Raw genomic sequence first — 26,265 nt, forward strand, 5'->3', positions numbered from 1 at the left:
CGGATTGTCGTGAGAGGCGGCTGGACTGAAGGAGGTCTGGTGATGTTATGAGCGCTCCCACATGGCGACGCGACTTTGTTTGATCCTGGGTCTGGCAAAGGAAATGAATGCGACAACAGAAGCCTAGGATGCACCCGTCTTTGGGACGAGTCGTTGCCAAGCCCGCTAGGGCGCCACTGCAGTTGGTTCCAGGAACGGTCCAGTGCGTCGGCTCCTCCAACATCACCATGGCGAAACAGCTGCCGGTAAAACTATCTCACAAAAGCGCCTTGGTACTGCTGCCTCCGTCACGCATCACTGCGCCAATAGAAGCAATACGAAGCGTCTACGATAAGCAGTTTCTACGATGGCCCCCGCACATCAACTTGCTGTACCCTTTCCTAGCATCCCCGTCTGAGTCTTGCAAACTCAAGCACGACATTCGCATCCGAATTGAACAAGTAGCCCGCGCCATACCCCCTTTCCATATGTCACTCGAGTCGGATCAACCTGGAGTCTTTCACCATAACCTCAAGAACAAGACCGTCTGGCTTGGCCCCACCACTTACAGTAATATCCGAAAGCTTCAGGCGGCTTTATACTCCGAATTCTCTGTAAATGGAGTTGACCGAGACCGCCGACCTTTCATGCCCCATATTTCTGTAGGAAAAGCACAAAGCCAGGGTGGTGTAGACGAGATTAGCGTAGAGATCACCAAGAGCATCTCCGAGTTCCTCTCACACAACGCAGAAAAAGATGACAAGCCCACTACCCTGGAGTGGTATGTCGATAGGGTTCATGTCCTTGAACGCAAAGATGAAAAAGATCGCTTCAAGATTGTTGGCACTATATCATTAGGGGAACCTAGCACAAGGGTAGAGCAGGCGACAACTTCAGTCGGCTGATTCAATCACGATCCGACTACAGCGACTTGGGCGAAGCAGCATATACGCCTCATCTCAGTTCTCAGCAAAGAAAGCCTTCAATTGCTCATCCAGCCATTTGACGTCCTCTGTTGACTGCCCAGGTCCACCAGCCCTGTTTTGTCCGTTAATGATGACAACGTGGTTACCTTTTAATGAATACACTCACCAATGGCCCCAAATGGATGGAAAAACCTTCAGTGTTCCTACGCCAGGCTTCATGTTCTGAACTTCAATCTCAGAATCCTCCGGTGGGAAGTAGAGATCTGTTTTCGCTGGGAGAACCAACGTTTTCGCCTTGATAGCCTGCATGGCCTTCTTGAAGTCACCGTTATACGGATCTTGTTGTGAGCAATCTCCAGCTTGCCATGTGTGCGCCATTGTGAGCATATTTCCTGGATCTTTCGACAGCGCCCATGACTCCCAAAAGTTGACAAGGAAGTCATCCAAGTCCTTGTATCCAAGTGTCGGGGCACTCTGATACAACTTCTCGCGATAGAAGCTTTGGGAGAAACCCCAACCAGCGTAAACGCGCCCAAGGGCCTTGAGGCCGGCTTCTCGTGTCTCAGACGAAAAAGTCACTTTCTTTCCTTGGGCTGTGTATAGATCTGGTTTCGCAACGCCTGCTGAGCTCGTACCTAGTGCAGCGTAAAGACTGCTTTTGACACCCTCCAGGAAGACCTGGTTGTGCAGGCTGGTCTTTGCGCTTCCACAAAACGGCACGGCGAGGTCCATGAAGTCGGGAAACTGTGTGGCCCATTGATACGTCTGCCCAGCACCCATGGACCATCCGAGTACTGCACGAGCATGCTTGATGCCCAAGTGCTTCGTCACAAGCTCATGTTGCGCGCGCACGTTGTCATAGAATAGTACTTCTGGGAAGGGACGTAGAGCTGGCATGTTTGATGGTGAGGAGGATTGGCCATTGCCAAACAGAGCAGGCATGATAATGTAGTACTTGGAAGGATCGAGGGTTTTACCTGCGCCAGTGAGCCAGACATTGTCGGATATCGCTGTGTGGATCGATTAGCAGTTGCGGCATCACGGTCTGGTGCGCAGTGCTTACTTCCAGAATACCATGTTGGATAGATTACGGCTGGCAACGAAGGGTCACCTAGTGTCTTGTATGCGATGAAAGCATCTGGTATTTCACTTCCAGATTTGAGCTTGAAGTTGCCTAGATTGTAGGTTTGGTAGTCTTTATCCGAGGACATGTTGAATTCGATTTCAAACTTCACAAATCGCGGAGAGAAATAATGGAGAGAGCATTTGGAGTATCAGATGTTCAATGGGCTGCAGGAAATGAAATTGGTCATCTATCATAGCACTTTCAACGAGAAACCTTGGGTAAGCTGACCTTCCACTAAGCATTGGTGCTCTTATCATTGGTAGCGGGGTAGCTCAGATGCATAGCGGGGTAGTACATGACGTTGATAACCCTTCGGCGCCGTCTTTGGAGAACATGTCCCGCGTATAGCCGTTCAGACAGAATTATTGTACCAAACGCTCCAAGAAGCGGTAGTGATGTTGAAAGATATCCTCACGAAGTAGCCATGCTTGGATAGCCGTCTGAAGAAGCGATGCAGTGGCTTTTCTCGGGCGGCATTCCGCGGCTGTCTTTGATTTTTCTGCATCCTTCCGGGCTAAATATTCATCCGCTATTTGCCGTGTCTCCAACACGCTGTAGCCGCTTGATCATCACTTAGTAAACATTGTTTTTGTCTCATTGGCGTCATACACTACATCGATGAAAAGGGCAATCTTGGCCACCCGACGGCAACCCGCCTTGACCTTGACAACGCGCATTGAGCACCAACAACCTTACCTCTGCTTTCCGAAAAGAGCATACAACGAAGTAACTCACCAATCCCCCGCCATGGCTACTGGACGCGCAGATGCCGAAAAGGAGATAAAACGGAACCCACACGGTGACTTCAAAGCAGTCGAGGCCTCGCGTCCCCCCTTTGACAAGACATCCTCTTTCCACTACACGCAAACACCCAAGCCAAACTGGCCACTAGGCAGCGGCCCCAACGATGCCTCTGACCAAGGAAAATCGCACCGCTCCATCGCACCCTACGAGCAAGGCCGCCCCGTAGTCCACAACTACAAGCTCCTGATTTCAGCCATCGTCCCCCGCCCCATCGGCTTCGTCTCAACCATCAGTGCAGACGGCCAATCAACCAACCTCGCCCCCTTCAGTTACTTCAACCTCGTCAACCACGATCCCCCCATGTTCGTCCTCGGCTTCGCAGGCGGCATGGACAAGGCCAAGGACACGCTCAAGAATCTGCTCGACACCAAGGAAGCTACCGTTAACATCATCTCCGAGCATTACGTCGAGGCTGCAAATTTTTGCAGCATCAATGCGCCGCCGGGAATTAGCGAGTGGGCTTTTAGCGGACTGCATCCTGAAAAGAGTAAGATTGTGAGACCGGATCGCGTCAAGGAGGCTGTGTTTAGTATCGAGGCCAAGCTGGTGGATAAGGTGGAGTGGACGAGTAAGAACCCTGATACGCCAGGCAAGAAGACGGGAGTTACGGTATTTATCGAGGGTGTCAATTTTTGGGCGAGAGAAGATGCGATTGATGAGCAGGGCGTGCTTATCGATCCTGCTGTAAGTTTATGCTTGAGTAACGCCCGTGTGGGCTTACCTGTTGTGTCTGACATCCACTAATTTATTGCTTTGTTCAGGTTCTCAAGCCCATTTCTCGATTGGGCGGTATTACGTATGGGCGCACTACACAGGCGTTTGAGCTGCCTAGACCGGATTATGACGAAATTACCAAGGATCCCGAGGGGAAGAAGTTGGCGCTGCCAAAGGGTGAGAGCCAATTGTAGACGCACACACTCGCATCTAGACATTTTGATTTTGAACAAGAAAGGGCTAGAAAAAGAAATGTACGCTCAAGAATTTATTGCTCTTGATTGATATCACGCGTTCTACCCACCATTATGTCTCTTCATTCCTGTTTTTTTTACCTACCAAGACTCCACCGTGTCAAAAGGAGTTCTTCGTCTACTCCTGTCGCTCCTTTGCATCCTCAACCGCCTTCCTCCAATCATAGAACTTCATATAAATGCCCTCTGAGATAGTAATGCATGAACTACCCACAGCGCATCCAGTCCAGAGCCCTACCAGCTTCAAATCGCGTGGGAAGCAAAGGAACAGGGCCAGTGGTACAGCAATGACGTAGTAAACGAACAGATTGCAAACGCCACCAATACTCTGCTTTCCCAATCCACGTAGCAGCGCATTGACCATTGCAGTAGTCGAGTCTGCAAACTGGAAGGTAGCGAGCAGAGGCAGCACAGTAGCAACAATGCTCACGACTTCAGGATCGCTACTAAAGGCGCGAGGCAAGATATTGCGGAATGCTGTAAGGAAAGTAAAGTCGATAAGCCCGATTGCGAGAAAGGTTGCAACGTAGGTTTTGGTGGCAGTCCGGGCTGCAGAGAGGGAACCTGCACCAATGAGATTGCCCAAGCGGGTTGAGACTGCGACGCCAACGCTAAAGGGTACGTGGTAGATGGCTACAGCGAGAGTCATGACGCTGCAAATATTAAATTAGTATCGAATAGGAGGATTTGAAAAGGGCGTGACAGCTTACATTGATTGGGCGGCTAGGTGGGCCGTGGAAAGATAGCTCGTTGAGAAGGTGAGAATGTCCTAAGGAGATTAGTAAATTGGATATAAAGTTTTGTAAACGAGTGACATACGAATGCAAGCCACTCTGTTTCCACCATGATAATACCCGGTACTGCCAACTTGGCCATCGGTCCCCAATTCGTGAACGCAGCTTTCGTGAAGCCGCCCCAACACTCGAGCGATGCGGGGTTCACCAAGTAGACATAGATGAAGAGGAGTAATGGCAAAAGGTTGTTAGAAACAACGGTTGCAAGTGCGGCGCCAGTAAGATTCCAGTCCAAGATGAAGACAAAGACATAGTTTAGGGCAACGTTGACTGGCGTTGCAATGAGCAGCACGAAGAGGGAAGCATTGAAGAGTCCCTGGGCCTGTGTAAATCGCTTGCCAGCTTCAAAGATTGCATATCCTGGTGCACCAGCCAGCAGCAATGAGAGATAATAGCCAGCAAGGTGAGCTAATTCCTTTTCTGGAACGAGAGCTGCGAGTATCCGGCCCGAACATAGCCAGATGGCGCCAATGGGAAGGGTGACAGCAAGCATGAACAAGATCATGCGTTGAAGGTGGAGACCGACCATGGTTTTCTTGCCGGATCCGTAGGCCTGCGCACAGAGAGTATCCAGGGATGTGGCTAAGCCTTCATAGACGGCTAGTCCGGTGATGTTGGCGGTCATAGTAGCGAGAGAGACAGCACCAAGCTCATCCGTCCCAACTGTATTAGATGCGAGTCAGTTGATGCCTCAGAGGCTTTCATACTAAGCACTTACTATGTCCAACGACGAAGATAGTCACCAAGCTAAATGAGTACTGGAGTAGATACGTTCCCATGAGCGGAACACTGTACTTGAACAACAACTTTGCCTCCTGGCGCGCCGTCGTCCCCAGCTCTTCCACCGTGCCATCTCTTCCTAGTAGGCTTTCGATATCGGTCGTGTCAGCAATAGCTCCATACTGATGCTGCTTTGCCGCATTGTCGTGGGCCTTTAGCAGGCCGACGCGCTCAGCGGTGCTCGTGGAGAATCGGCGGGCCTCGGAAGGGTCCATTGTGTATACGGCGCTGCCGCCAGAAGTAAAAGGGAAAGGAACAAAAACCAGGGCTAAGGACGATATATCATAGTCGTGGCCTAGAGGCGCGTCTCTGGTGTGATGATCGACTTTGTTCTGGCGTTTCGAGCTTACTTTTGGTTGCGGCTGCCACAGTGGGGCGAGGAGCTGAGCTTCTGGCCCCTGTGTCGTCAATGGCGCCATACGTGTAAGTATGGGGCGGCTTGTAGCGAAGCAGTAAAGCGCCGGAGGACTTAACGGAGAGTGGGCAGCATAATCCGCTTCCAGGCGCCTGTGTGGGGGACCTCCGCGAACGTTGTCCAGATGGGGGAAACCTGGCGCAAGGTTTGCCCACAAGTGGGCTTAGGTTTGTTGATGGATGTGGGTGCGGAGACGAGCTTTTCTTTTCACTGGCACAGTCCGTAGCTTGCCATGGCTGCCATGTTCAGCTACGATTGCCAGCCGCAATCGTGATCCAGACTTTGGGGAGAGCGCGGACCGTGAAAGTCATCGGGCAATTTTCTATTGGCGAGCGCTCGTTTGGTAGATTGTCTATCTCCGAATCAGCCGCGCTCCGCGATGCGCTACTGTCCACCGTCGATGTATGGATGTCTGCCGAGGATATTCAGTAGTCATCTCAAGACAGGCACCCTTATCCTAGCCAAAGTGACAATATGGCGGCTGAGTAGGGCTGAGTGTTAATGAACTGTTGTTAATGTTGGTGTTGTTGTCGTCACGTGAGCTGTAGCTAGCCGAGGAAGGAGATGCATCTTGGCATACCTTTGATCGGTCGAGTATCAGCAGAGCTTCTTACTTAGAGCCAGTCAGATTGCGTTTCTTCGTGCATTAAGAACCCTTTTAGAGGGATCGTACATAATTGATATGCAGCTAAAGATCCAAAAAAACCAGGGACAAGGCTGATACCCTCCCTGCATAATGAAAATTCTCCTCATGCTGCAGGCTTGGGTGAATTGAACGTAGCGTATTGTGAATTTTCTAGTTGCGCAGCCAGCGTAAAGGTGGTCTCGAATATATTGTCTTCCTTCGGTCGAACAGTGTGCGCAACAACTAGCCCGCTTCTTAGAGTAATGTTCTGAGGCTACACTATCTCCCCGTGGCTCTCCTCCTAAGAAAACAACCAAGTTAAAGCCTTAGCATATGTCGCAAACTAATTTGTAGGGAATTATGTACACTTGAGCCGATGCAGTGTAGTTGATGGTTAGTGATTCGTATTGGGTGACTATTGCCAAGACCAAAGCACGTGATATTCTCTATAAAATCAACTGTTTAAGCTCTACAGTCCGAGAGTGTTTGCGTCGTGTTTATATATAGACTTACCTTTTACTCCCTTTGTTAACTTAGAATCGATCATAGAAGTACTAAAATTTCTGATGTTGATAATCAAGTAAGACTACAATTGAGACCAAAAACATCTTCCCGACAACTCAGAAATCCCGAATCCCGCATTTGATCCAGTATCGAACGGGGTAAGTGTGAACATGTCTACAGTAGCCGGGAAACAAGCACCAGCTAGGTAAACTGAACGGCATTGAATATTCCACCAGGAAACAACCCATGTGGGGGAGGAAGAGAATAAGATCCTGAAACACGAATGAAAATTTCCGAGAATATCGAACGCAACGAATTACAGGACGAGGAGACTAATCTAGTTGCCAAATACAGTCAGACACTGGGTGTTGTGAAGCAAAGAAAGCGCAAGCATCCCAGATCGAACACAAGCCTAGGGGCTGACACAGCTTACCGTGTATTGTACGCATTCCTAGTGCTTACTAGCAAGATTATGGAGGATGTCACTACTAGGTTTTAATTCTGACGCCGAGAAGCTGTGGAAACCTAATACTGGATTGCGGCTACTTGGCATACTATAGGCCCGAGAATCTGTGATATGAGACTTTCTCAGTCTTCCTTTCTTAGAGATACATCTCAGAATCTCCATTTACAGGTCAGGGTAATCATGGGCTTGTTACATTTTCTTCTTCTTTTGTGCTCAATCATGGCTGAATTTTCCATTGAGTTAATGGATAAACCACCACATCAGCAACCTGGAAAAAGAACTAGTCCGCTACACATCATCAATGGCCACGAGCGCCTTCGCATAGAGCCATGGGGTCACAACTCAATTCGTGTACGAGCATCTTTATATCGAGATGGGACAGGAAATGAATTGGGTGCTTTGCTAGAAACTCCGTTAAACGAATGCGGTACGGAGTGTTTGGAAAGCCCATTAAAGATATCCTATCACAACAACTCCGCTGTACAAAATGGTCTAATCGAAGTAAGCGTTTCAAAGAACAAGTTGAGATTTTGGCGAATGAATGGCATCAGTCGTGAGCTTCTTTTTGAAGAGCTATGGCCTCAGGTAATAGAATGTTGCAATCCAGTGAGAGATTTCGAGTACTTATTCAATTGATAAGCATGGTAGAATTGCACGCGACTGGTCATTTGATACTGCGGGAGTTACATCAAGGCCTTGTGCAACATTCTCTTTTACTATGGAAAAAGATGAGCAGATTTTTGGTCTGGGTCAGCACCAGACTGGGAATCTGAATAAGAAGCCAGGGTGAGCACTTCAATTCCCAGGGACTTTCTACATACTGATACAGGCAGAACATATAATTTCCGGCATTACCAATCCGAAACAACAATTCCATTTTTCATCTCGTCAAAGACTTACGGCTTTTTATGGAACGTCCCCAGTATGGGTCACGTAACCCTTGATGACAACAGAATCCAATGGTTTACGGAATCAGCGATGGTAATTGATTACGGTATGTATGTGCCTGAATTTCTAGCTAAGACTAAAAAATCTAGTGGTATCCGTGGCTGAAAAGGGCGACTTTAGAACACTGATGAAAACTCATAGCTCACTAACGGGACGGGCTCCTTCCTTCCCAAAGTATGGTCGTGGTTATATTCAATCTAAGACTACATACATAAACCAAAATGAAGTATTACGTGTAGCGGAAGGATTCAAGAAACATAAAATTCCAGTGTCAATGATCCAGATTGGTAACTATGGAAACCTTGAACTCTGTTTTACTTTCCAAAGCTAACAGGGAACTTGGAGATGCACCTCACTGGCGTGCTTTTGGCGACTTCGCATTTGATCGATTGAAATTTCCTGACCTAGCGCTGCTTGTCGAAACGGTTCGCAAGTTGACGAATGGAGCACGCATTATTGCAAGTATATGGCCCCTTATGGAACCCTCATCCGAGAACTGGCTTGATTATCTATCTTCCGGTCTTGTTGCTGGATCGACACAAGGCACTGGGGTAGTAGAATTCTTCAACGGTACAGCTATGCATCTCCTTGACTACACGAATCCTATGACCAGAAATAAGACTTGGAGTAAGATAATTGATAATTATTACAATATCGGAATACGAGACTTCTTACTGGATTGTACAGAAGGAGGTGGTGTCGGAGAAGTATGTCTAAGCGATCTATCATCTGAACCCTATTCTGACTTTGATAGGGGTTTTCATTCAAAACCATCACGATGTATCCTCTCCAGGTGGTACCTTATCCACGTCCAAATTTTATTTACTCGCTCGGCACTCAGTCTGAGATTGGAGCAATTTTTCCATTCTATGCTCAAAAAATGGTCTACGATGGTCTAGCAACTTTGGATATCCAACCTGGACATCACGAGGAAGACAAGGGAATATCATTTTCTAGAAGTGCATGGCTAGGATCTCAACGGTTTTCCAGTGTCCTTTGGAATGGTGATGTTGATGGAAGCTGGGAGGCGTTCCGCGCCCAGATAACAGCAGGCCTCAATGTCCAAGTAAGTGGAACAAAAACATTCAAGGCAAATTTGACGTTGACGGCCTACCCTCAGCTTGCTGGAATCCCATGGTGGGCTTCTGACATTGGCGGCTACTATGCTCAAACAGAATACCATGGTAACATATCCGATCCACAATATCAAGAGCTCTATGTTCGATGGTTGCAGTACGGAACGTAAGATTTTAAATGGATTCAAACTGAAGGCCTTTGCTGAATCAAATTCACAGATTTAGCCCAGTGATGAGAGCACATGGGCGACGCAAGTGCCTTCCGAAAGATCAAGACAGATTCGACTCTTGCCCCAATGAGCCTTGGTCGTTTGGAGAAGCCGTCTTTCCTCACATCAAACGATTCATCCACCTACGCTATACTATGGACCTCTATATCAAAGCCTTGTTCGAAGAAGCTAGCAGCTTTGGAACGCCGCTCCAAAGGCCTCTTTTCTTTGATTTTGCCACAGTCGATTTGTATACGATCATGTACGCTGAAGAGCTCAAAAATCAATTCATGTTCGGGCCGAACTTGCTGGTTGCTCCTATAACCGTCCCAGGTCCTTCGGAGTGGAGAGTATACTTGCCTGTTGACACAATCCACAAGGAGCAAAACAACGGCAGCCCCAAGACCACAGTGTGGAGAGATTGGTGGTCAGATGAAATTCACTATGGCGGGAGATTTGTTACACTGAGCGTTTCGATAGCCAGAATCCCTCTCTTTTACAGAGGGAGTAAGGAAGACTTGTTAGCTGGAAGAATCATCGGTTGATATGTTGAAGATGTTTCGAAGGCTGCAAAGCAGTATAGTCCAAACCTGCCTAGGAAAATAAGACGAGATTTGGGAAAGCAGTTCTCGGCCACATGCATGGTTATAGAAGAAAGACAATTGACTGTTTAATAATTGTGACTACTACTGTGCTTCTATCTTCTCTGCAAGCTTATAATTCTCTGAAATAGATAGAATGGTCGGCTTTGCATATTAAAAGGAAGCATTCTATCACACAGAAACGGAACAACAGCCTTACTAAAGAGGATTCGGCCTAAACATGCAATACGTTGCTTTTATTCCCTCATATGACGAAGTGGCAGATGATAACGTCAGCTTTTCTTTACCCGTCGTAACCCAAAGATTTACGACGAGTGCCCACGCTGAACTTTTGGAAATGACGGGGATTCTCATGGCTTTACAAATTATCTTTCACTCAAAATTGGTTCCATTATCATTCAAAGAAAGCGACGCAAAGATAGAAGTACATAACCACTTGTAGGTAGTTCCGCCCATCTTACTACGCTGTACTCAACGTCAACTCAGCTCATAAGGAACTTGCAGTAATATTCCAAGTTTGATGACGCGCCTATCTGTTACGCTGCTGGATTCCTCCATTCGCACTGTAAGCATCACCTCGAGGCACCATAGAAAGTTCCTGATGGTCATAACACTCAGTGCGATGACCCTTAGTACCCCTACAGGTGGAATACGTACAATCACCGCGCTATTATAGCGATATAAAAGGCTGCCAGCTCGTAATTTTCTATTCAAATCCTTCAGCAGTTTGTGTTATGTAAAGACACGGGACGAATGGACGGTGTAGGCTCCACACGTGGTTTGCGAGCGTTAAATCCCTCATTTTTATATCCCTCAAGCTAGCACGCGGAAACTGCCAGGAGGCAGTGGTAGCTTACACCAGATCTGATAAATCTCCGAATTCAGCCACAGATTTGGAGGCGCCTAATTTCCAATTGGCTTAAACAACACGGGCTGATTGTGGTGTTTTACTATGAGGCATTTTCTTGGCCAGGGTACGGGAGGAAGCGCATGAAGTTGGTTGGTTGCAGACGACTCGGGCCGTTGATGATAAAACTATTTGGTGTAGCTTGTGACTTGCGCCACGGGCCGCTATGACAGCAAAAGCTTCATTCACGATTGCTGTCGGTCTAGGCCATAGAAGTTCTTAGTGTACGATGGCATGCTTGGCTTATTTGATCGCCCTTAGTCGCGATGACAGAATCACACAAACTGACTTGCATCTTTTTCCTTTCAATTCCGAGGAGGCTCTTTCTGAGGTGCACTGCCATACTGTACCGTCAGCCTAGCCCGCAGAGCATCCTCAGCAATGACCTCCAGTAAGGGCAATGTGCCTGACGATCACGAAGAAACCGAACCAACTGGAGATATAAACGACATTGAGAAGCAAGAGAGAACAACCCATATTGTTTGGGAGGATGTGAATCATCCCGGGAGGGGCCGTTCAGATGGCAGAACTGCTCGCCGCCAATCGCGCAGTAGAAGCCAAGGTTCTATTTCGAGTGTTCGAAGTCGTACTCACTCTGTATCTGGCATCCCTATCGAGTTCCGCACACTTTCCATCCAAGTGAGCGAGAGCAAAGCCAAAGCAAGAGATCCGCCATCGAAAGATACCGACGATACCAAAAACGCGAATAGCGACTACTTTGGGCAACTCGACTACCACACACTGAGTGCGAAGAGCGTCTGCGACCGCTTCAACGTCTTTCAGAAGCAGGGTCTCAGCAAAGAGGCAGCTGCTACACGCCTTCAACGCGATGGCAAAAATGCGATCCCTAGCCCACCCGAACACATGTGGCGGAAGATCTTTTGGTATGTGTTCGGAGGCTTCTGCTCAGTTCTATGGATTGGAGTCATCATCTTCTTCATATGCTGGAGGCCTTTGGGAGACCCTCACCCTGCGGCGTATAACCTGGGCCTGGCCATCTTAGTGCTCATCGTCATCCTCCTTCAGGCTTGCTTCTCAGCCTTCCAAGATTGGTCGACGAAGCGAACGATGCAATCGATTTTGGACCTGCTTCCCTCGGATGCGATGGTCCTCCGTGACGGCTCGTTTGTAAAGGTTCCTTCTACCGATATCGTCGTCGGTGACATCGTTCGTATCTCCATCGGCGACAAAGTACCTGCAGACATGCGTTTGTTGACCTCTTCGGGCGATGTACGATTCGATCGTTCCATGATAACAGGAGAAGCCGAGGAAGTAGATGGTGCGCTTGATTCTACGGATGAAAACTTCCTTGAGTCGCGCAACATCTCTTTCATGGGAACTATGGTGGTCAACGGCAGCGCTGTTGGCATTGTTGTGTTGACAGGACAGAACTCCGTCATGGGTCGTATCGCGCAGGCAACGTCTGGGGTCAAGGAAGAACCTACTCTTATCCAACGCGAGATCAGTCGATTCGTCTATATCATCGTATGCTTGACAGTATGCCTTGCGCTCTTGTAAGTTTGGAGACTAGGCTGTCTATGGAGAAAGCTGACCGTATAAAGATTATTATTCGTCTGGGTCGGGTGGCTACGAAAAGACCACAAGGGCTTCCTCTCCGTCATCGCTATGCTCAACAATGTTATGGGTTGTGTGGTCGCATTCATTCCCGAGGGTATGCCGGTTGGCGTAGCGCTGACGCTCATGATGGTAGCGCGACGCATGAAGAGTGCCAACGTCTTGCCCAAAGGACTATCTACAGTTGAGACTCTCGGATGTGTCAACGTCATATGCTCCGACAAGACGGGCACCCTCACTGAGAACAAAATGACAGTCACTTCAATAGGATTTGTGGATGAGCTGAAGTCTGCGGAGGACCTTGCGCCTATGCTCGCTTCTGAAAGCTGTCCAGGGGCTTTGCAAGAGCTCCACAAGGCCGCTATCTTATGCAACGACGCCATGTTTGATCCTACAACCATTCAACTTCCCGTAAGCGAAAGAGCTATTCAAGGCAATGCGACCGATGGGGCTGTGTTACGCTTTGCTGAAGGAGCGAAGCTGGGGCGTTCTCTCCACGAGACTCTCCCTCGCGTCTTTTCGATCCCGTTCAACTCAAAGAATAAATGGATGCTCTCGTTACATGAACAAAGAAAGAAAAGCGAAGAATCGGAAAAGCCGGAATTTTTGGTTCTCGTTAAAGGCGCGCCCGATGTACTACTCCCAAAATGCTCCTCTTGGCTGTCATTCCGTACAAACACTGTCCAACCACTGGACAGTGAAGCACGACACCTTCTATCCCAGGCGCAAGAGAAACTCTCGCGCAATGCAGAACGTGTCATCATGCTCTGCCAGCGGCAATACAAGCCAGTTGCATCCCTACGCTCCAACGCCTTTTCGGACGAACTCACTGAACATGCTCTCACTGATCTCACCATCATCGGCATTTTGGGCATCCTCGACCCCCCACGTCCGGAATCAGCTGAAACTGTTGCAACGTGTCGTAGAGCTGGTATCAGATTCTTCATGGTTACAGGTGACTTTGGTCTCACGGGAGCTGCAATCGCCCGGCGAATTGGCATCTTCTCTAGCGATAGAGAACCGGACACAATAACGGACATTGTAGATCGCAATGCTTCGGGAGACGTGGCGACTGCAAAAACCATTTCTAGCAGCTCCGGAAACCAATCTCTACTTCTTGAAGGCACGCAACTTGGCGATCTGAGCGACGCTGATTGGGACGTGGTTTGTCAATACGAGGAAATTGTGTTCGGGCGCACAACACCTGAACAGAAACTGCGCATTGTCAACGAGCTCAAGGGACGTCAAAATGTAGTCGCTGTGACTGGAGACGGGGTTAACGATGCCCCTGCCCTTCGTGCTAGCGATGTAGGTATCGCTATCGTATCCGGTTCTGACGTTGCCCTGGAAGCCTCCGACTTGGTCCTGATGGATAAGTTCTCTTCAATCATCGATGGTATTCGCCTTGGGCGACTTGTGTTTCAGAACCTTCAGAAAGTTATTGGGTAAGTCTATCATCGACTCTAACGAGGCAATGCGTGACTGACTCGTTAATACAGTTACCTCTTGCCCGCAGGGTCCTGGTCTGAAATATGGCCCGTTCTCCTGAATGTCTTCTTTGGAGTGCCCCTTCCGTTGAGCTCTTTTCTCATGATTATCATCTGTGTTTTCACGGATCTCTTCTGCTCGCTCTCCCTTATCATGGAACGTGAGGAGTTTGATCTTCTCTCACTACCTCCCCGAGACACCAAACGCGATCATCTCATCAACGTCAAGATCTATATCCAGTCATATCTCTTCATTGGAGTGATGCAGACTGTCTGCGCGCATTCAATGTTCTTCCTTTACATGTGGCGCCATGCAAAGATACCTGCTTCCGCCCTCTTCTTTGCCTACGAAAAGTACACCGACGGTTTCTATGGGTACAGCATGGACGAACTCAACCACTTCAACACCGTCGGACAATGCGTCTACTTTGTCACTCTTGTCATTTTACAATGGGGCAATATCCTGTCTATCCGCAACAAGCGCCTCAGCATCCTACAGGCCGACCCGTTCCGCAAAGACCGGCGTAATCCTTGGCTGGCTGCGGGTATCCTTGTCAGCCTGTGCATTGCTATCTTTGTAACGGAGGTTGAAGGCATACAGAACCTATTTGGTACTGCTTCGGTACCAATGGAGTTCTGGCTCATTCCCATCCCATTGGCGCTTGGTATTATAGTCATGGATGAGATGAGGAAGTTGGCTGTCAGGATGTGGCCAAACGGGCCCATTGCACGCATTGCATGGTAGTTTCAGAGGACTTGATATACCAGATAATCTTCTCTAGTTTATCAGTATGCCTGTATTTATTAATTGAAAGAAGGCTATAGTAAGGTCCACAAAATAATACTTCGATTCGGGCAATTGAATAGAACATGACTGTGATTTCAGATTTTATTGAAGCATACCCAACCGGTAGCATGAAAATTTGATGTTGTATTGAGTGACAAAGATGCCTATCTGCTCCGAAAACAAAGTCCATATATGCTCATAGTCTAGCGATGAGATACAAACCCATAATTGTGCATAGAAGTTGCAAGCCACTACGGTGGCGCAAATCCAACTAACGAGTAAAATAGACTAGCTTTCCATGTTTCATAGCCCTTCATCTTAAAGCCTTGTAGCGTAAATTTTCATGGATTCAAACAATTCCACATACTCTAATACCTGCGACGGCCGTTGGGCGACTTTTTCCTGATATTAGTAATACAGCCCTATAAGTCATATTAGTATTCTCTTTTGCATTATTGAAATTCTACACCGATATAAACGTACACCTTTGCCATCGAAATTCCCGGCAAATGTTGAACCACCAGAGTTACATTGACATGATGCGCCGGAGCCACCAGTGCATGGACCGCCAGCGATAATGTCAGATCCATGGCATATGAGCTGGCTCTGAGCTGTTGCTAAGCCAGAAAATAAGAGCATCCCGGTGGCGACGATAGAGACGAAATGGAGTTGCATTTTGACGGTTAATCAGGTCGGTGAGGTAGATAGAGGAAGGTGAGTGTAGTAGTGGAGGAAGTGTGATGGGATTGAGGTCGTGATTGTTAATGATATTAGGTATGATACTTGGTAGCATGTATATGCCTTTACTCACATCATCCTTCGCATAAATTGAGAGAAGAAGGGCCGCACCGATACGAGGTATCAGTGTTGTCAATAACTATGGGAGACCTAGCTTCGCCCAGTTTGGCTATAGGAGCAGAATTAGGTAAGGTCACGGCGGTTTGATTTCTAACACATGACATGACGATAGTTAGATGTACCCACGATACTCTCGATCCAGAGAGTGTCGGCTTCATCAGATCGATTTTGGCGATACCCCCACGGACCATTACTGACTTCGCCCTTGACAGCCACTGTATCTACCCAGATCGATCCGTACACTTGACATAGCTTGATTGTTAATGAATCTGTGGAGTATAGCTAAGGTGAAACAGAATAACAAGGAAGCAAATACGTAGAGATTCCCATGATGGTTGGTCAAGCATTCTTTCTTGCTACTATCATATAGACATAACGCCAGCGCAGGTGTCGAAGTGGGAGAAACGCTTACAAGACAAGGGTTAATTTCTAGACTCAGAGGTAACTGTCTTTAATATGAGATGAGGTTGTGCGCATGTAAGACCTAGCCCTAACTACGACGAAACGTGCAGGGGTCCGTGTCGAAGTATTGAATCTTGGATTTGTCAGTTTCCTATACCAAACGCACCTGCCCGCCATATTACTATCCAATATTCATTCTCACCCTCCCTTACGAAGCTTATTCTTTCTGTGTTTGTGATTCTCTATGAAAGAGCTATAATCTATGAAAGATATCTTTTGGGTGTTTTTGGAACTGTTTAGTGAACATTCATCAAGGATATAAGCGAAGTCAGCTTGCCTGTACTAGATCAGAAGAGGATAACTATATTTAGCAAACAAATAGTAGGACATTTAGATTGATACTTTATGCGCTAGCTACAAAATAGACCTGATACACCTAATTGATCAACCCTGCATTTTCCGTGTTGTATGTGATAGACCGCCAGTATATTGGATCCTCAAAGGAGCTAAATGCCCCATCTCCTTATGTACGACTTCGTTGTTGGAAATGATAAGAAGTATTCTCTCCTTAACGGAGATGAGAGCGCCAAAGGCCAGCCAACGTTCACGTTGGAAGGAAAGTCGTGATCTGTAAGCGCCGAGGATTACGTGATTGGTATACCGCTGAGAAGTACTATCTCCATGATAACAATGATGGAGGGTTTGGTAGAACTGGAAGCGATAGCAAGTAAGGATGGATTTATGGATTTTATTATTACACCTGTTGTAGTCAACCCTTTTAGACTAGAGTCTCGTGGCATTACCTCACGGTATACCTTGTAACCATCTCGCCCTAACCTAGACCGAGACAGGGAAGTACACCCGAGACCACGTGTGACATGGAGCTTAGCGACCTTGACACTTCAAACGGATACACGACGAACGGGCGGGTCAGACAAAGTATGCCATATCTTACTTTCCTATAGTCTCATATATCGTATTTTGCATTTTGCTGTCTTATGGCTTTGGGAAGCCCAATACGAGAACAAGGCATGGGCCAGTCCACAAATACTCAACTCACCACTGCAAACTACGCTCGCACTTACAACTTTGACCAATCACGTGAACATCAACACCAACTAAACGATAGAACTACATTTTGTGGGGGAGAAGATCATATACTTGGCAAAGTACATGACAGTAATGTGGGCGAACATGTCACGATACTACAACTTGATTCGCTGAACTAAGTTTTAAAAAAACACACATCAGCGCCATAAGCCAATCGAGACAACTCCTCATTTCGCATAGCAAGAAAACAACAAAAGTCGAAATTTCGATATGCAAAAAATAATAATAAGTAGTTGTGTGTCTACGGTTTGAGATAAATATAGCAGCAGTATCACCCACTTTCTTCTTTTCCTCTGGAGCAAAAAAAGAAGAGAGTTGAGTAACGACCAAGAGAACGAACACTCAACTCAATTCTCGGCACAAAAAAAAAGATCAACAAAAGCCTCACTCACTACACATACTCTATCCCAACACGATAACCTTTTCTTTCCACAAGGATCTCCCCTCTTCCCTCTCCACACTCACGCTCCCCCCCCCCCCCGCACCGCACCGCATACCGAGAAACCTCGCGCGGCCAAAGCGGACGAACACGCACATGCACATAAACTCAAAACAAGGCTGGCCGTCCCAACCGATCGGGAAACCAACATGTTGAACTTGTACGGATACCTACAAAGCGGCGAGCAAGTTTCCACCCCTCGTGACCCCAGTTGTATGTGAGTGTGATGTCCAAAAGCGGTAAGCCGTTGGGGCGGGGAGGGGGAGGATGGGCGCCCCCATTACTCAGTGGGGCATACCGTCCGTTTGTACAACATGACGGGCTGCGGGCAAGGAATGAGAGAAGAAAGCGCGACTCGCTTCCCGCCCTTCGGCCCTGGCAATTCCGCACGCGGGTGCAAAAGCAGAAAAAATGTATGAGGCTGCACGCCGCATGCACACATAGGACGCAGCAGCGTACACCTACTGCGTAAGTGTATACACCTAGTAAGGAGGAGGAGGAGGGGGTTGTTATGTCATGTCATGCCATGCCCCCCAACGCCATGCGCCGCCATGGCCCGTGGCATTCCAATAAGGGAGGAAGGAGGAAAGAAAGAGCCAACCACACCACATCGTCGACGAGACGTGAAATTTCTGATGTCTTGGAGCGTAATGCGGAGAAAAGACATGTTGCATGCATCTAGTGTTTGTCTTGGTGCGGTGCCGATGCTGATACGCCGAGCATGCCCGGCCCGTACCTGTGGTGGCCATTTTTGGGCCGTTTTGTGGCAAGCAACAAAGGCCAGATTATGTAGGATAGCCGAGAAAGGCATATTTCGCTTCCTTCTTGAGCTCTCGCTTCTTCTTTCTGTATCTTTTTTTTTACGAGATTCATACACTAAGACGAGGTACATGGCATCTAGCCGAGGGCGTTTATGTGCATCAGGCCTTCTAGCATGTATGGAGAGTATTCCTTACTCTGCATGCTTGCGGGAGTGTTAGCGGGTACGATCATTTCTTGTTGAGGGCGTCTTAGTTCACAAAACCCCAGTTACCCATCGGCTTCTGAACACGAATGTCCCTGGTAAGATGTAAAAAAGTAGTCGGAACGGGCTTTGCTATCAGGACACAAGGGCATAAAAGGGAATAGCGCCGAGTCCGAGTTTTTTTTTTCTTCCCTCCCATCCTTGTGCCGACGACTGGGTCTTGTTACCCCACGCACGTGTGGGACTAAGGCAGTGGAGAAAGAAGGGCCGAAGGCTGCTTGAGCTGGAAAAGACGTAATGCCCAGTCGATTAACCCCGAAGGGCGATGATGCAACGATTCGGTGAGCGAAAGAGCGGGCGCGGCGGACAGCATCATCAATTACGTCGTTTGTTGTCACTTGTTGCTGTTCAGTTTTTTACCGCCTCGAAAAACAAACGAATACGCAAACGAGTGGTGACGGGCTGGGCAGAGAGCAATCGCGGTGAGAGAGAGAGAGGGCATAACGCAATGCGACGCGTGTGTGTGGCATGGGGGTACAAAGCGCGTGTTTGACGGTCATTGGGGGTGATGGTGCGTGCAGGCAGTGTAAAAGACGGGCGGCCAATCAACGAATGCGAGTGAGGCTCGGTGCCCGCACCCGTACCAACGCCCGTGGGTAATAGCTCCCGAGACCCCAAGGTCCCTGATCGCACGCCTCCTGCCGCTGCTGCAAAACAAATTTAACTTTCGGAACAAAAACAACACGGGGCGATCATTAGACGTGCCATTAATAATCCTTGATATGTAGATGTAGTTTTGATCATTCTCGACTATTGCGTATGCATGCGCCTGTAGTTCAAAAGTGCATTTTTGGGGGCGGCCAATTAACACACAAACAAAAAAAACCATACCATCTCATGACGATGAGGAAAAGCAATGTCGGACGTTCCATCGACATGACGAAATGCCGATATCATTGTCAATGGATTCTATAGGACAAGTCCCACCCAATGCATGTAGTAGACCAAAAGAAATAATGCCAAATCCCGGCACCAAGACATGGAACCAATCCGGGGGTTCTTACATGGAAATAACGCCAGGGAAATGCAATGACAAGAATAGTTCAGACGCATCAAATATTGACAGTGAAGAAGAGGTAAAAGGTGGATGCGGATGCGGATGCGGGTATTAATCGGGCCTGGCGAGAATGGCAGCCACAGCGTCACAAGGGGCGCAGGGCTGGATTTTGCGTTTCGGCTCCTCAGGAGCAGGAGCAGGAGGCGGGCATACGCACTCGTCCTCGTCGGAGCTGGAGGCTGAGGCCCGGCGGGCTTGGGAGAGGCCCGAGGCGTCTTTTGGCACAAAGTAGGACCCGCTACGTTCGTATTGTGGCGTACTCGATCCTTCGTTGGAGAGGAATACTGAGGCACGTCTCGAAAAGTGGCCGCTCGATAGCTCGTCGTCGCACGAAGGGTACGCGGTGCCCCAAAAAGGCAGCTTTGGCGGAGTTCCTTGGCCGTTGTATGGCACGTAGATGGATCCACCACGCGGTCTCAGGAATGGGCTCGGGTCGTCAAAGTCTTCGAATGGACTCTCTCCTGCACTCTTGTCTGATTCTTCCTTGGTGGCCTCGAGGTGCGATCTCTGTAGCGCCATTTCGAGCTCTTCGGCCGAAAATGGCTGTGAAGCTTGACGGGTGCGATCTGATCCAGTAGCAGGCCTCGATGATTGGCGGCCGTCGCTAGTTCGAATAGCGCCTTGTGACTGCTTGCGATGGGCATCGCGAGGATCCTCGGTGGGATTGCGAGAGAGGCCGACTGGGCAGGTTAGTATGCCATCTACCATGGCCACGAGGCGTTGCACATACCATTCAGAACGTCACCTTCGTCGTCGGATGCCTCCTTAATATTGGCGGGCCTGTCGTCGCCAGCAATGCTGGCACCAATGCCGCTGTCTACCCACTCAGACTCAGGGTCGTAGTCTGAGGCACAGCTGCCCCTTCTGCTGCGGTGCATGCTGCGGCTGCGGCTGCGTCGCCTAAAGCTGCTCCGACGGCTAGGAAGCCTGCTTCCCATAGGTGAGTACAGCGAGGCGTTGCTGTGTCGGCGCCATGCAGTGGAAAAGTTAAAGGCCTCGAGTTTCTTCTTGTGCTCTGGGTCGACGGCACGGCGGTACTTGAGCGGAGGCATCTTCTCTCCAGGCTTGTAAAAGTCGGACTCTGGCTCTTCTGGCTTTGCGCTCCTGTGGGAGCCAGCCGTGAGGACACGCTTTAATCTTGTGCGTAGGTGGCCGGGCATTGTGGGTGGGTGGAGTGATTAGATTAGTGTGTGGTAGTAGTGGTGGTAGTGGTGGTGGTGTCTGTGGTGTGTGGGAGGGTGTGGAGGGAGGGGATGTGCGCAGAAGAAGAAGGCAGTCGGAAGGGCGAAGCGATATGATGTCGAGCGCAGTGAGGCTGATTCGGTGTGGGGGCGTGACACAGACGCTGAGGGAGCCCTAAGCCTGATTGGAGGGCGGAGCACAGATGGAGAGAGGGAAACTGGGCTGAGACTGGGACTGGGACGAGTGCCTCGTCAGGCGGTTGCAGTGTGCAGACTGGGGAAGCGGAGGGGGTTATAGCAGAGCAGATGGCACCCAAGCCCGTGTATGACGGGCAGCGGGTGGGCGGCAGGGCGAAGCTAGAAGAAAACGCGGAGGGGCGCCGCGCTTGGCCGGCTGCACTCTAACGTATGGATGGATGCAGAGTAGGTGGTGTATGGATGGGTTACTGACGCGACAGTGCTAGGGGGGGGAGGGTTAGTGACCAGGGCCGACAGCACCTCTGGGCCAGCCAGGGAGAAGCGAAGGGGAAGGGGGGGTTTGCGTGGGAGGGCGGTCCAGGGTGATGGTGCAAGCGAGGGGCTGGCGGTAGAAGTTTTCTAGAAAGGCAGGCAGGCGCGAAAAGCGCAGGCTGTCGGAAGCCGTCGGCCGACAGCAATTCCACTGTTCCCATCGTTCGACTGTGGGCCAGACTGGCTGAAGCGTGAGCGCTAGGCCGCTGGGGGGTGAACTGCCGTTGCAAATGCAGCCATGCTTTGCCACTGTTGCCCGTAATTCGCGCATTGCTTTTGCTTTCGTCCTCTCCAAACCTACCACCCTCCGAGCCGCGCCTCGTGTCGAGTCGATGCTCCGTCCTGTCTGTGTCTGCTTCTGCTGCTGCTGTCCTCGACTCCACCTGCAGCCGCTGTCAAGATCGACTTTGCGCGCGCACGTTGCCTGAAGATCATGGATGGGCCTGCTGGATATACGGTACGGTACGGTATGGCCATAAATATCCAGAGTACCTACTCTATCTACAGATATAACATAGTACGGCTGAGAGTGCATGTACACCTACGCCCCTTTGTGGTGGCAGTAACAGCCAAATGTAACCTCTACGAGACATCAGTGCCACCCTGACACGCCTACGCCATATGTTCCCACGGTTGCTCGTCCACGTCGCGCCGGACAAGCCCGTGCTGGGATGGGCACTCGACTGAGCTGGACCGTCCTCGAACTGCACCGGACGGATGGCTCACTAACATGACGCCGCCCCGCATCCCTCAAATCCCATGGTCTCCTTTTCTTTACCCCATGTGTGGTAACACACGCACGCCCATACCCAGTAATAGGGTGCGGCCCAGCGCTGGACAGTCAGTAGTCACCCTTTGGGCGCAGCATCGCCCAACCGGCGCAACAATCGCTGCAAATGCCAAGTCAGTACAGTAGGCGCCCCGGCCTTCCCATCGCTGCATCACCACAGCCGTCGGAGCGGCCGTCGTGATTGGCAGGCGCGCCTCTAGCCGCTGCACCTACCCACCTACCCCAACAATGACCTCATAGGCGTCGGCTTGCTCGACACCAAACACCAAACATCGTCATGACTTGACCTCACCAGCTGTGCCCTGTTTCTCCCAACTTCTACTCATAACAATTAATACCACTATTCCGGTAATTTGCTTTCCTCGCTTGTGCTGACCCTTGAATCCCTCCGAGCATTCAAGCCCACCATCCTTCAGACCCTGGCCCAACACACGGCCCACAGCTGTCGATATGGACAAGATCAAGAGCGTCCTGTGCGTATCATAGACAAAGCAGCCATCATCTCCTATAGCTAACCCGTCGTCAGTCACGGACACAAAAAGGACCAGGGTCAGGACGTCACTCATGACCCTCATCAGCCTGCATCCACCAACGAGGCGTCTGTATTCCCATCACTCCACCGACACACTGTCGCTAATACACAACACAGTCAGCAATACCACACCCACAATGAAACCTCCAGCAGCCGTCAAGGCAAACATGCTCCTCCTGGTCAGCCGCTCTACGATATCAAAACTACCTCTGGTGCTCCCTATACCGAGTTAGCCAAGCCAGGTACTTTGGAACGGCTTCAAGCTCACAAACCTCATGGGAAACCAGAGCAAATCGACACAGATGAACCACTCAACGCTGATAAGACACAATCTCCAGCCAACAATGGCGCATCTCCTGCGGGAGCTCTTCGTCCCGATCCTCACCCACATGGCCACACTCAAGAGGCTAGTATCGCCAGCATCAAGAGCGGAGTCATTGGTTTTGGTCCGACAGAATCCCAGGGACATGCCGCCATGTCAATGCACAATCCCACTAAAAGTAACATGGCCGAGGACCAAGTAGTCGGAGGCGGAAGTCCTGGCACTGCCGGAATGACTCAAGGCAAAAGTGTACAGCCAAGTGCAGGTGCTGAAACACATCCTCGTACGTAGATGCTTCTTTGACTTCAATATACCAATTCCAACCACGAGTTCTGACAAAAGGTTTTAGAGACGAGTGTAGTTAATAATCCGCCAACTGGTACTGCTGTTTCCAGCTATACGAGCGAACAGCAACCCTTCGAGAAGACTCTGCGTCAGGAGAGCTACATTACTGATACTGATCGATCATTTCCGCTTGCTGGCGGTGTGACATCTAACCCACAGGAAAGCCCAAGCCATGGAAGCCATGGACGCGAGGGACTTACTGGAGCGGCGNCTGCCGCAACTGTTCTCGGAGCCTCCCACGCCATCTCCAAGTCCGAAGAAGAAGATGTCAAAAATCAAGGCGCTGAAACTCGTCAAGCTACATACGGAGACGCCCCGTCGACTACTGTCCCGTCTACAACTGTCCCGCCAACCACTGTACGTACACTACCAATGTATTCGTTCAATCTGGCTAGGCAAAAATCTAACAATCAAGTAGACTCACACGGCCTCGGATGTGTCGAGCCAGCCAGAATCTAGCCATCATCCTACAGGAATTTCCACGGCTACTGCGGTCGCCTCTGGTTCTTCCATGCTTCCATCATCCACTCAAGAGAAGAGACTTGAGACTGACAACAATGGAACTATTCTTCCTACGACTGAACCAATTGGCAACTGTGAACGTCCAATCATCCCACGGCTTGAGTCGCGACACAGGCATATTCCTGGCGAATACATTGCTACGCCAAGTGATGAGTCTAACCTGTTTCTGAACTATGATCCTGTAATCGAATCAACACCCAACCACGCGGATGTGAATGAACCCGTTCAAGCTCCCTCTGTGGCTGCAGTCTCAAATTCGCACGAGCCCCCTGTGGATCCTGTTTCTACCACTGGAACCCACGAGCTGAGGCACACCGGAACACTTGAAGAGCCAAGACCAAAGTCCGCTGGTGACAATCACCACGCCCGTGATGCTGCAATCGCCGGTACTCTTCTTGGTGGAACCGCAGGCTTGGGAGCTCATGCAGCATCTAAAGATCACGAAGCTCGGGGCACCGAAAGCAGCTCACTACTATATGAAGACTCTCAACCGTACAGTGGCAAGGGACTCGACCCACGTGTTTTGGGAGACAAACTCAAGATGGAGGAGCAACGTTTCAACCCCCAAGCCAAGGCCCACCATGGCAGTGATCCAACCATATCTGGCCCTCCAGTATCACATGACCTTTCTCACGACTCTGCTCCAGCTGCTGTTGGTGCTACTCGTTATGGGGCTCAGGATGCTGTGGATGCCTATAGTAGCCATAAGATGACGCAGCTTGGTGCGTCCATGCCTGAGCAGCGTTACGACCCTACTGCTTCCAGTGCTCGGGCCTCCAACCCTATTGCGTCTCGGAGTCAATATGACTACAACAGCCCTACTGTCCTGGGCAACGTCAACCGAACAGATCCAAATGACCATGTCAACAGGAATGCCGCCTTCACTGGTGCTGGCTTGGCTGGTGTCGCCTTGGGTGCTGGAGCTTACACTCGTGAGCCGCATGCTCATGACACTCAAGACTTGCCACTCCACCAAAAGGAAGATTATGTTTCACACACACAGGGCGGACCAGTTTCGCAGCCTAATTATCCCACCCAAGATACTTTACAGACTTCCTGGCCGCTACGTGACGACAGCCCTACTCATGTATCGGATCCCACTCAAGGCACCATTGCGCCGCATAACACACACGTTCAAGATCCTAATGTTCAATCATATGGTGCTGTTCAAGACCCGGCACAAGAAGGACACAACACTCGCAATGCCGCCCTTCTGGGTGGTGCTGTGGGTGCAGCAGGACTTGGCAGTGCAGCGTACGCCAATGATCGTCATCAAGATCAAGACCGTCGCGAATCCAATGATTATCTCAAGAAGACATCTCTTGACCACGAGAAGGGACAACACCATCGTGAAAGGGACTTTGATAAGGAAAACGAGACGGAAGAAAAGAAAAAGCACAGACTGTTGGGCTTCTTGCACCGTGATAAGTCCAGGAAGGAGAAATCGTCGGCAAGCCCGGAGTCTTCGCCTCGCCAATCAAAGGACTACAGTCCGAGACATTCCAAGGAGGAGAGCGAGGACCCAGACTCACCCCGCTGGAAAGGCAAACACCTTCTGCACAAGGACCCACCAAAAGGTCATCCTGCACGTGAGGTTCTTGAACAATCCCATCATAACGACCCATATGCTGTAGGAAAGAGACAGCACGTAGGTACTGACGGACCGATTGGTGATCCCTACTCGATAAGCGGCGACCGGTAAGTTGATGTTTCATCCCAAGGCGTGTTTCCGAGTCAAACCTAACTACAGCCACAGTGAAACGCGTCACGGTGTATATGGCGCCCACCCCACCAGTGATTTTACTCACAACTCTACTGTACCTGAACCGCACACCGGCTTACCCATGAACACTCAACAGTATGGCACTGGAGCTGGAGGCACTGACGGTAATCGTACCATTCATGGTCAGCATGAACATTCGGGCGCTATGCCAGGCCAGAGTGTCACCAACTGGGAGGCTGTCCGAAAGGCCAATACGCCTTATTAGGTATGAGTAAGACGAGAATGCGACCATGCAGTGCATGAGAGAGATAATGTGTATTTGAGGCAGCACGGGATTGGAGAGTCATGTAGTTACTTGAGACGATTATTACGACTAGCAAATATTTTTAATCTCACACATTCAAATTTCCAGCAATCATGCTTCAGCAACCTCCCGTGTCTCATTAGCTAGATAACAGCTGAGGTGCAGCAT

At 49.7% G+C, this 26,265-nt stretch overlaps 10 protein-coding genes across 10 annotated transcripts; 6 read left to right on the forward strand and 4 right to left on the reverse strand.

Annotated features, from left to right (window-relative positions):
* Nucleotides 1-227: 227 nt before the first annotated feature.
* On the forward strand, nt 228-884 carry COCVIDRAFT_93121 (hypothetical protein; the record flags this gene model as incomplete). The annotated part of the gene is made up of 1 exon (XM_014703451.1): nt 228-884. One exon carries the CDS (start codon nt 228-230, stop codon nt 882-884), a length of 657 nt encoding a protein of 218 aa, XP_014558937.1.
* Nucleotides 885-938: 54 nt separating this feature from the next.
* COCVIDRAFT_35738 (hypothetical protein) lies at nt 939-2,116 on the reverse strand (the record flags this gene model as incomplete). Its single annotated transcript, XM_014703452.1, has 3 exons — nt 939-1,017; nt 1,072-1,915; nt 1,969-2,116. 3 exons carry the CDS (start codon nt 2,114-2,116, stop codon nt 939-941), a joined length of 1,071 nt encoding a protein of 356 aa, XP_014558938.1.
* A 662-nt stretch (nt 2,117-2,778) lies between these two features.
* COCVIDRAFT_93217 (hypothetical protein) lies at nt 2,779-3,743 on the forward strand (the record flags this gene model as incomplete). The annotated part of the gene is made up of 2 exons (XM_014703453.1): nt 2,779-3,519; nt 3,597-3,743. The coding sequence occupies 2 exons, from the start codon at nt 2,779-2,781 to the stop codon at nt 3,741-3,743; spliced, it is 888 nt and encodes a 295-aa protein (XP_014558939.1).
* A 178-nt stretch (nt 3,744-3,921) lies between these two features.
* Nucleotides 3,922-5,796, reverse strand: COCVIDRAFT_35740 (hypothetical protein; the record flags this gene model as incomplete). Its single annotated transcript, XM_014703454.1, has 4 exons — nt 3,922-4,456; nt 4,514-4,572; nt 4,623-5,260; nt 5,316-5,796. 4 exons carry the CDS (start codon nt 5,794-5,796, stop codon nt 3,922-3,924), a joined length of 1,713 nt encoding a protein of 570 aa, XP_014558940.1.
* Nucleotides 5,797-7,630: 1,834 nt separating this feature from the next.
* Nucleotides 7,631-8,023, forward strand: COCVIDRAFT_92970 (hypothetical protein; the record flags this gene model as incomplete). Its single annotated transcript, XM_014703455.1, has 1 exon — nt 7,631-8,023. One exon carries the CDS (start codon nt 7,631-7,633, stop codon nt 8,021-8,023), a length of 393 nt encoding a protein of 130 aa, XP_014558941.1.
* Nucleotides 8,024-8,105: 82 nt separating this feature from the next.
* Nucleotides 8,106-10,165, forward strand: COCVIDRAFT_24638 (glycoside hydrolase family 31 protein; the record flags this gene model as incomplete). Its single annotated transcript, XM_014703415.1, has 7 exons — nt 8,106-8,173; nt 8,221-8,381; nt 8,681-8,962; nt 9,023-9,042; nt 9,090-9,401; nt 9,456-9,577; nt 9,631-10,165. The coding sequence occupies 7 exons, from the start codon at nt 8,106-8,108 to the stop codon at nt 10,163-10,165; spliced, it is 1,500 nt and encodes a 499-aa protein (XP_014558901.1).
* A 1,345-nt stretch (nt 10,166-11,510) lies between these two features.
* COCVIDRAFT_14025 (hypothetical protein) lies at nt 11,511-14,936 on the forward strand (the record flags this gene model as incomplete). The annotated part of the gene is made up of 3 exons (XM_014703399.1): nt 11,511-12,643; nt 12,692-14,149; nt 14,204-14,936. The coding sequence occupies 3 exons, from the start codon at nt 11,511-11,513 to the stop codon at nt 14,934-14,936; spliced, it is 3,324 nt and encodes a 1,107-aa protein (XP_014558885.1).
* Nucleotides 14,937-19,919: 4,983 nt separating this feature from the next.
* COCVIDRAFT_24640 (hypothetical protein) lies at nt 19,920-21,028 on the reverse strand (the record flags this gene model as incomplete). The annotated part of the gene is made up of 2 exons (XM_014703416.1): nt 19,920-20,548; nt 20,599-21,028. The coding sequence occupies 2 exons, from the start codon at nt 21,026-21,028 to the stop codon at nt 19,920-19,922; spliced, it is 1,059 nt and encodes a 352-aa protein (XP_014558902.1).
* A 1,599-nt stretch (nt 21,029-22,627) lies between these two features.
* Nucleotides 22,628-22,801, reverse strand: COCVIDRAFT_46446 (hypothetical protein; the record flags this gene model as incomplete). The annotated part of the gene is made up of 1 exon (XM_014703456.1): nt 22,628-22,801. A coding segment is annotated over one exon (174 nt), but the record flags the coding sequence as incomplete, so codon positions are not given.
* On the forward strand, nt 22,800-26,058 carry COCVIDRAFT_35743 (hypothetical protein; the record flags this gene model as incomplete). Its single annotated transcript, XM_014703457.1, has 6 exons — nt 22,800-22,822; nt 22,876-22,947; nt 22,999-23,486; nt 23,553-23,905; nt 23,967-25,768; nt 25,827-26,058. 6 exons carry the CDS (start codon nt 22,800-22,802, stop codon nt 26,056-26,058), a joined length of 2,970 nt encoding a protein of 989 aa, XP_014558943.1.
* Between the last annotated feature and the right edge of the window lie 207 nt (nt 26,059-26,265).

This window comes from Bipolaris victoriae, assembly GCF_000527765.1.
Source record: "Bipolaris victoriae FI3 unplaced genomic scaffold scaffold_22, whole genome shotgun sequence".
NCBI classification, from domain to species: Eukaryota; Fungi; Ascomycota; class Dothideomycetes; order Pleosporales; family Pleosporaceae; genus Bipolaris; species Bipolaris victoriae.